The sequence below is a fragment of the Carassius carassius genome, chromosome 34 (assembly GCF_963082965.1).
Source record: "Carassius carassius chromosome 34, fCarCar2.1, whole genome shotgun sequence".
NCBI classification, from domain to species: domain Eukaryota; kingdom Metazoa; phylum Chordata; class Actinopteri; order Cypriniformes; family Cyprinidae; genus Carassius; species Carassius carassius.
The window spans coordinates 19,208,869-19,218,821 of NC_081788.1; the positions used below are offsets into that span (position 1 = coordinate 19,208,869).

The 9,953-nt window shown below is 38.2% G+C and overlaps 2 protein-coding genes and 1 pseudogene across 2 annotated transcripts; 1 reads left to right on the forward strand and 2 right to left on the reverse strand.

Annotated features, from left to right (window-relative positions):
- Nucleotides 1–569: 569 nt before the first annotated feature.
- LOC132115198 (UDP-GlcNAc:betaGal beta-1,3-N-acetylglucosaminyltransferase 7-like) lies at nucleotides 570–2,587 on the reverse strand. Its single transcript, XM_059523593.1, has one exon. The coding sequence runs from the start codon at nucleotides 1,926–1,928 to the stop codon at nucleotides 729–731; it is 1,200 nt and encodes a 399-aa protein (XP_059379576.1). The 5' UTR covers nucleotides 1,929–2,587; the 3' UTR covers nucleotides 570–728.
- An 869-nt stretch (nucleotides 2,588–3,456) lies between these two features.
- LOC132115199 (UPF0688 protein C1orf174 homolog) lies at nucleotides 3,457–5,862 on the forward strand. Its single transcript, XM_059523594.1, has 4 exons — nucleotides 3,457–3,613; nucleotides 3,897–3,974; nucleotides 4,131–4,523; nucleotides 5,733–5,862. The coding sequence occupies exons 1-4, from the start codon at nucleotides 3,518–3,520 to the stop codon at nucleotides 5,832–5,834; spliced, it is 669 nt and encodes a 222-aa protein (XP_059379577.1). The 5' UTR covers nucleotides 3,457–3,517; the 3' UTR covers nucleotides 5,835–5,862.
- A 1,011-nt stretch (nucleotides 5,863–6,873) lies between these two features.
- On the reverse strand, nucleotides 6,874–9,260 carry LOC132115017 (DNA fragmentation factor subunit beta-like; annotated as a pseudogene).
- Between the last annotated feature and the right edge of the window lie 693 nt (nucleotides 9,261–9,953).

The window sequence follows — 9,953 nt, forward strand, 5'->3', positions numbered from 1 at the left end:
GCTTAAAAGCTACAATCTCCATTCTAAGAGTCATTAGGAAATTTCTTCTATAATTTCTTGTAGTATTTAGTGCATCATAATTATCATAAAAGTAAATTTTATATGTATTTTTCTTATTAGATTAGCTTATGTTTTTTTTTCTTTTTGGTCAGAAGTCAAAATACAAATGTGTTATTCTAAACACCTTAAATTCTAAACATCGTGTGAATTATTTCCTTTTTCAATTTATTAATTTCATCAGGTGTTACATATTTGTGTCTTACCTTGTACATTAGCCTATTGCTATTTGGTGAATTGTTTCGTGATTGTAGTCATAAAATATTCCGCTTTTTTAGCATGTTGTCAGAGAGGTCCACCTTAATCTGCAAAATGTATCTTTTTCCATTTATTTATTCACTTTTCAGTGGGTTTCACATTTTTAGGTTAAGTCTTTAAGGTATGTGTTTAAAATATAGCCCTAATGCCTCACTGGAGGAATCATTGGACCAGCTCGCCCTGGGCAGGCTAATATAATAGACAAAATGTATCGATTTGGGATGCATTTGTCCCCTGCATTATAAGACTATAACTGAAAGAGTTGTGATTTATTAGCCTACATCTGGCAGTTGATAACACAAGTAGGCTAGTCATCAGCCTTCCTTACAAAAAAAAATAAAGGATGATGGAAATTACAAAAACAATTCATTTGAAAATATATCTTCCCAGTGTCTTTATCGATACGCATCGTTTCACATAACGACTTGTCTGGCGCAGTTCAAGTCCTCGTTTTGAACAAGCGTCCACATTTGCAGCAGCTCCCGCGGAAAGAGTTTGTGGACCACGATGAGGTTGCGAAAGAAGCACGGCTCCCGGTTCAGACGAGTCACTTTACGCTTAATGATCCCAAATGTCCTGAAGGCCAGGTGAAGTTCGGGGACGATCTTCAGCTTCTGAAGACACATGCCCAAAAACACATCGTCAATGGGGTATAGCTCCACGCTCTCAGAAACCGCGAAGAGCCTGCGGGCCACCTGAGAGGACATGAGAAATCCTCCCCCACCCAAATAAGGTGGATAGCGTTTATCATACAACTCTTTGGGAATGAAATATTTACTCTGGCGGTTTCTGATCGGTCTGGCTCCTAAAATGGTGTCTCCTACAATGAGGTTTTCCACTTTGTTCTCCTCCACCCGAAAGCCAATTAGTTCCACTAAGTTCTTGGTATGGACAAAAACGTCATCGTCCCCTTTGAAGACGAAGGGAACTCCACTGCAGTAGATGTTGAACCATCTCAGAAAGTTCACCTCCTTCAAGGTGAGGTTGAAGAAAGTGTCCAAAAAGTCCCACTGTAAGATGTCTCCGTAGGTTCGGTCTTCATATTGGACCAGGGCTTGTAAATTTCGTGTGTCTTTGCCAGTGGCTGGAGTGCCTAAAAGAAATAGTGTTTTGATTTTCAAGCCCTGGATTTCTTGCTCCTTTCCCCACGTCTGCCGCACGGCTTCTCGCCGGTCATGTTCTTCAATAACCGATTTGACCACGAGCAGAACATCCACGTCACCGCTACACTTCTCCGGGTGATTCAGCAACATTGGGAAGTATCTGCAATGTCTGTGCAAGACAAATTCGTGGAACCTGGGGTTCAAGCGACGAAACCAGGCTTGGGTCTTCATCGTGGAATTTTCATGGCATTCTATACTTTTCATGTCCCATTTTTTTGGAATTGGTTTCCCCACCGGCGCCAACCCATTCACGCGTGATTGAGGTGAAATTTCAAGGGCCTTTATGCTTTTACATGTGGGGCCACACCATTTGCGTTTCACGTCGACTTTGGAATCTTTAAAATTCGTGTCCACCCTTATTAACTTATTAAGCATCAGTATAGTGGCAAAAACCAAAGTCAGGCTGACCGCGGTTCTTAGATTCTTTTTCTTCCGAGAGAAGAGTTCCATTGTGCACGCGCTCCTTTAGAGAGTAGTAGCGGATTTGTCATGAAAAGTCAGCTGGGTCCGCTCTAATTAATTTTCCAAGTGTTATGAAAACATAAAAATGAGCGAATAGTCCATAAACAAGCATTGTGATAAAGCTGAAAATTCGTCTTCTTCACTTTCTTCCTGGCAGACGAAGTTTAAGTCCGTTGTCCCGTCATATATTGTCGCAACAGATTCTTCTCGCTTCAAGTTCCGTCGCTGAACTGCTGAAAATAGGAGGCAGTCATCCTGTAAATCAATCGGCCGCCTGCCCTCCTCTCTCCTCCACCTTCACGGCACCTACCTGCTACAGGCTCTCTGATTATACACGACAGCTGTGCAAGCCTAATAATTGGGGGTCCCCAAGAAAAGTCTGAATGAGAACTACTTAGGCGACGTATTCACTGTATGTAAATATTGGAGTTCAGTAAACCTCTGGTCTTTTTAGAGGTTTGTAGCCCACTTTTCACGTCTCTTCCACAAGCACACTCAAGAAGATGCTAGAAGACGCCAAGGAGCTGATTAGCACTAAACTCATAATCTTAGTATGTAGCGCCCCCGTGGGGTTCATAGTGGTAGCGTCACTCAATGATTGTCAGCATTCGCAGTATTGAAGCGATTCTCAAACCTGTCCTGGAGTACCCCCCAGCCCTGCACATTTTGAATATCTCTCATCTATCACACATGATTCAACTCATCAGCTCATTAGTGGAGACCGCAAGACCTGAAGTGGGTGTGTCAGATATTAGGGAGACATACAAAATGTGCAGTATTGGGGGCACTTCCTGTTAAGGGTTGAGAACCCCACTGCAGTATTGCATATTATAGATATAGATTGTCCTACCAAATGTAAGCATATTTTATTGATATTATTAGTCATTAACATCAGTTTTCCGCACTATAAAAAGTACTAGTATGTTTTAATAGCACTTTAATGTTTGATCTGTGTACTAAAATGTTTCTACTTTAATCAGCCCCATCCAGCTTTACTGATGGTCTGCCTAGCTGGTTATGTGGTCCTACTCTCTGGTAGGACAACTGAGTTGCATTTGGTTTCTAACCATAAATGACTAATTTGCTCCTGAGAACACAATTATCATAAACTATTGTTAGCTGCATTTTCTAGCAGGGTTTCACGATTATAAATGCTTCTCATTTGCCAGTGGATTTTCCATGATGTGAGATAAGTTAAACGTTGAAGCTTGATTATAATAACCACTGCTAGCGAAATGAAATAATGTTTACAATGACAAAACCCCTTGTTTTTTTCTTTCTTATTTTTTTTTTTTAGCAAACTGAGCGCATTAATAATTTTACGGATATCATCATCAGTAGAGACTGGACCCAGTACATCATATTCACGTCACAACACAGTATATGACTCATTTGACATATTTCTACGATGAATAACTTGCCATTTCATGTAATTTAATCGCGTATACCACTGGTTATAACGGTTATGAAACGGACTAGTAGGCTACTAATTGATGGGTATCAGTCACCGCCTCAGAAAAGCCTGGTAAAGTTTTCAACTCCCATCTCGTGATTGTGTGTGGCGCAGATTATTGGATATGGGCGGGACTTCAGCGGTCACTGGAGATAAACACTGGCAGGACTCCACACTCAGACAGTTTTCGACGCCGAAACTTCCAATGAGGGCGAAGCAGGTAAGATAACTAGATTCTGAGCTTTTACTTTTGAGAAGTCGTCGATTATTTCTGCTAGCATGAACATGCACGATCAGTTTCGAGTTTACATAGACTATTTTGGACAATTTACAAAGCATTCACTGTGAAATATAGTTTATTACGGATTGCTTCACAGTTTTCGCGTATAGAGTGAGCCTCGCTTCACGAAATTGAAATTTCACTCGGTAGTTTGTGACGGAGAAACGTATGTATTATTGATCATACAATGTCCCTAATAAGAATTGGTGCTCTCTTGTTTCAGATTGTCGTTGGGAGCCACAGACTGCGAGTGCGCGGCACTGTCTCTTTAAACACGCCTGGTGTAAAAAGTTCAGTCAAGGTCAGTGTTAGTGTCTACTCATCCATCTCATCCCCGCAGTTTCCTTTACTGTTGTCTGTCGGCTACAGTAACAACAAGGTTTCTCACGATGTATCAGCCACGTCTAAAACCGCGCTGATATTTTGTTTACACTTATTACTGGTCTTTTATCCACAGAAGGCTGTGCGGAGGTGTGTTCTGCGCGGTTTGGTGCAGAGATCGGCGTCTGATCTCGCGAGCGCAGCGCAGCAGCAGATGGCTGGCGACGGCGGGGAGGCCAAACGTCGTCCAAAGAGACCGTTTCGCCGCGGAGTAGAGGAGAAATCTAGCGCGACCATGAATGAAAACGTCAAAATTCAGTCCGATAAAAAGACTTCGGGTGAACGGCGCGGTAAAGAAAACTCTGCCGCCAAGTGTACTGCTTTGACAGGCGGCTATGCAGAGGCAAAGATGGACCAGACCGTCATTCACAGCCCCCAAACGCGAGAGGACCCGAGCATTTTCTTCGACGAGGACAGCAATCACATTTTCCCAGTAGAGCAGTTCTTTGGGAACATAGATGTTGTTCAGGTTAGTAAGCTAAACCGATTCAGAACACGTTGTGAGTGGGGGTTCAGTCTTCAGTTGGCTGGGACTGGTCACGTGACCTGCCACCATCCACTGGCGGGTCAGCTGGTCTGCCACTCCAGCCTGTTTGAAAACCGAATACGTTACCTATTTGGAAGTCATTTGGTTTTTCATTTTGATACAAATGGCCGTGATCCCGACTGTTGGGTTACTCCTGCCACTCCTGTCACTTTTAGCCAAATTTAATGTTTTACATGTCCCTCCATAAAACGTGAATGATCTAAAAAATAAGTCATATGAACAGATGTACAAAAAAAGAGGAAAAAACGGCAGCCACGTGACCTGCCAGCCTTCACCTGGCAGGTCAAGTGATTTGAACCCCTGATGTATTATGATCGGGTATTAAGGCAGAAATGCAGCAAAATAGCGCTGTTTTGAATTTAATTCAGAGCTAACATGTTCGACCAGCATTTTTATCTGACTTTCAGAATAAAAAAAAAAAGATGTTTTGCAACTATAATTTTAAATTCAAACGGTGTTGATTTCATGCGAGCATTTATTTATTTTTATTTTTTTACGCCTGTTGAAAATGGTCACATGATCTGTTTGTCTGCGACATTAAATCGGTACATGGAGTACAATTAGTTTTATAAATATATAAAAGTCTCAAATCACTATTATAATACATGTCAGTTAAGAAACGTTTTGCCCAGTTTAGTATATAAATGGGGGGGGGGGGGGGATACAATTGTTAAAAGGTAAGTATCCATCTATATGGTGTGTGTGTGTGTACAATAATGTTAATAAACGGGAAAAAGTATATAACATTGTAGATTTCAAAGTAGTTGCATAATTAAAAATAAGAAATGTTAATTTATTATTGTTTAATATAAGTTGACGGGCCATGCAGGATGTGAACTTTCATGGCTCTTTGCCCCAGTAACATAACCCTGATCTAAGTTGAGCTTTGCAGATGAATAACATGCAGCCAGATGGCTTTGTTTCCACACAGTAATCCTAAAATATTGAGGTTAATACAAGACCATGTAGGATTATTGGAGTGAAGGTCTGTTAATGCTCAGTAGGGTGTCAGAATGCTGCAGGTGTCTGGCTGATTTCATGATGCATGCGCTCAACAGACTGTCATTAATGCAATTTTAATGTCTTAGTGTGACTTTGTTTTAAAAAAAATTCTGACCTGATTTGCTGTAGGACTACCCACGCAGAACCCCAGGAAGCAAGAGAATGAGTCGGAGAAAGTACAGGAGCATGCATTACTATGCCAAAGAGGACAGTGAAGACGAGCAGCTATGAGGACACAATTCCTTTCAGACTCACTCACTTTTTGTCTTCTGCAAACTGAACAACGGCAAAAATTTTGGTGCATCCCTGATTATAAACTTACTATATATGCTACACTAAAGGAATGTACAGTAAGAGGGGTTTGTGCTATACTTCAGGCTAAAACCATCATGTGATTTGGGTTTCTGTTGTCGTTTTTTTTTTTTTTTTAATAACTTTCTGTACACTGGGTTTACTACCACTTGTCCTTACTAATCAACCGAAATCAGCAAATATTGTTTTATCAGTCAAGTGCCTCAAATTTGCTGTTCAGACTTTGAAAGAAATTTAAACATTTAGCTTGGACATTCAGAATCTGTCAATTTTAAACCTTCTCCGTTGAGAATGTAGAGATGTTTTGGGAAAAAAAAGAACACTTAATACTTCAGATTTGGTGCTGTATAATGAAAAGGAAATGAAAGCATGTAGCTGTTTTGACCTTTTTATGTTCTTTGATAGACTTATGATGTAAAAGTTGTTTTTATATAAAGGTTAGTATCTCAAATTAAGAGGGTTTTATTGTAAGATTTTAAAACCACAATTTCAACCCGTATTATGCATGTGGCTTCACCAAGAATTTGATTTGTCTGTATATGATTTTGTATCTTATATGACAGGATTTGCACTTATTTGACAGGATTTGCACTAACTTCACAAGTGGCTCAAAGATGTAGCATTTTAAAATGTTGTTTCTTTGCTACTATGTACAAATTGTATAAGGTAAAAATTGTAGCAAGTGTGGTTTTTTTTTTTTTTTTTTTTTTTTTTTGAAGGTTATATTTTTCTATTGAAATGATAAACCAAGTGCTGATTTTGTTTAGCTACCAAATGCTTTGTATCTACATGACAAAATTATTTAATATCAAATCTTCTGTGAATCATCAAATGAAAGTTAAAATACTCCGTCCAGAGAAAATAAAGCTCATTAACAGTGTTGGAAAATGACTTTTGTGTTTTATATGTATGTTTGTCATGCAATGAACAAAATAATGAAGACATTATTTTTTGTCACAGAAGGCTTGAGTACATTTTGTGCAATAAACATGGCTATTGTTTGTTGAAAGTACTACAAACATTAACTGTACAGGATATCCTGTTCCCACAAATGTTTCATGATAAAATAGTTTTCAAAGACATTTAGGTCTTTAAATAAACCAGTAAAAATGGAAATATAAAATATTAAATCAGTCACGGTTGTAAAATCCCATAAAAATGTTATTCACATAATTTAACCAAATGTTTTGGTACAGAATCTGGTGTATAACAAACTAAAAGTTACCATTAAAAAGGTATATACCTAAAACACTATAACCCCACAATAAGAAAAATGGCCCTGAGCATCACAGAACTTGCATCAGTATTTATGATTCACCAAAATTGAAACTGTCTCGCGATAAGCTGCATAATTCATAAGACGATTATTTCATTTCACAGTCCTGACGCGTTTGTAAGTTTTTCGGGAGTCACAGCTGAGCTCATGGGCTCCTTTCTTATGGCAGACGATGTGAACCAGCTTGAGATTCTCCTTTGTGAACAACAGTTTGTAGAAATAATCCACATTTATATCGCCGCTCTTATTGCCCTTCAGTGCCCGAGTGTGGGGATGATGGCCCTCTTCTTTTCTATCCTAAAAAACATTTAAATGTCAGAAAGTCATTCCTTATCAGAGGTGCTAAATGCTGATATTTAGACATTAAAATGTACATCAAGATTTAAGTGCACTTAAATGTTTAAAAAAAATAATAATTTACACTTAAGCTTTACTACTCACAGGTGGTCCAGATTCCAGGTGCTGAAGAGAATTCTGCTTTCGTGGTTCCCATACGGGTTTATTGAGTGAAGAAATGTACAGTTGGTCTCATCAAAGGCATCCTGTTAGCACAAAAGTCTTTTATAGTCTTAATAACTGTAGCACTGTGACAAAGCAGTTAATGAGAGATATTTTAAATTTGTATGTTTCATTATTTTACTTCAAAGAAAAATGACAATAGACTGAACTAATGAGACTCATCAGAAATGAATAAATGAAAGCACCTGGCAGGAGAACCAGCCCCCTTCAGTGCAGAGCCTGTGGACGTCCCTCTCCGATCTGTCAAAATAGGTGCCATTATACTGTGCAGCCTTCAGTTTCTCTGTCAGGATCTCCACCACCTTTTTATATTCACTTTTTGTCTTGGCCTTTGGAATAGACTGTGTAAATCCATCAACCTACAGACAGCGAACAATATATCTCCTTCAGAATAACGACAGGTCTCCTGTGTTGCATGAAATGAATGATGAACTCCACTAAACTTAATAAACATCTTCAATATTTCAAAAACTAACATCTAAAGCAGAACTGAGTGCTGTTTGTCACACCTCTTTCAAATATCCTCGGATTCTGCTCTCACAGTTATACTTCATGTAAGCAGACTTGGTTTTAAACCGGGCATCAATACCTGACATACAGACATGAGAAAATTGAGAAAACATGCATATATGCAACACATTGCATATCAATATATGAAATACTGTATATGGTCATATTTTCATATTTATATTCTGCTATTTAAATTAATATTTAAAATATAAAAGTATAATTAAATATATATATAAGTTTTTTTTTTAGCATTAATAAAGTAACATAAGAATAAATTAATTTATAAAAATTTTAACACTTCCCATACAATTCTAGGTGACATTTTCTTGGTGAGATATAATATTAAATAATAAAAAAGGCAATAATACAGCCTAATGTTATCTATAAAAATTACAGTACATTTTTGTCAATATTAAATTTGTATATAATAAGACACATAACACATAGCAAAAAACATACCAATCATGCTTAAAACAACAACACATCTTTAAGTATGTATGGATTTTATTTTATGTGTAAATGTATTGTTGCCTCAGAATAATCAATTACAGTATACATACAGTAAATGTCTGCATATCATGTTCTTTCCCCTCATTACCTTCAAACCAGTCTTTGTCATCTTCTCTGTTCTCCACCTCTGAATTGTCCCTCAGAAGGTCTCCCAGTATTCTGCGCCGCTTGGGTGAATGTTCATCTGCCAGAAGATCCTTTGCTGCACTGATCAGAGTCTGCGTCTCTAACCAAACCCAGGACCTGATTTATTTCATGAACAACTGTAGAAATTGAAAAGCCAAAGCAATCTGATTAGTTCCATTATTTATAACTGATCACAATATTATTGTTTATTACATTCAGGCAGTGTTTTCCAGTTTCGGATTAACTGTCAGTCAATGAATTCACTCACGTCCAATCCAGCTCTGTCCCTCCGGCAGAAGAACAAGTTCCGTGTTATCGGGAAGATTTTGAAAATACTCTTCGGTAACTATTGTCCCGTCCTCGTATAAACAGACCTGACCTCCGGAGCTGGATACCTGTGGATAAAATGTGAATTATGAACGGCTGAAAGCAGCTATATCCAAACGCCTTGCACAGAAAAGCAACTCTCTCCATACTAATAATAATAATAAAAACACGTGAAAATGCATTTTATTATACCTTTAGTAAATGACATGATTTTTTAAGCAGCTCCTTCAGAGTAACAGCTGCAATTCCGTATTTTTTGGCCTGGTTAGTACTTCTGATCTTAAACAGCTTGGGTTTTGTCATTTTGTGCATATTTTGTTTCACTTTCGCCGTGTGCACGAGCGTTCAAAACAACAACAAGACGCGCGTTGCCACCTCGCGGATGAAAATGAAAATAACACGGTTATGTAATAAAACAAAGAATACAATTAAAAAATAGAAAGCATAATCGTAATATGTTTTAATTATTTCATGCTAAAAACGATAATGTAATAGAGTGGTTTATTTTGTATTCCAAAATCCCGAGAATCAGCATTTTGGCTTCCTCAGGCATTTCGCTTTGGTGTTCAAGATGGGAGAAAAGAAAGAATCAAACTGCTATTGACTAAGTTACAGAGACTGAAATAAATGAGCAGCCTACAAAAGTATCTGCGTAACTTAGTGTCTTATTTTGTCAATATTCCGTATTTGATTTTAATTAAGTAACACGCGCTTCACTTCGCCTGCGGGAATGATTTAACAACCTGGAAAGCTTTTAGACGTTTTCAGGG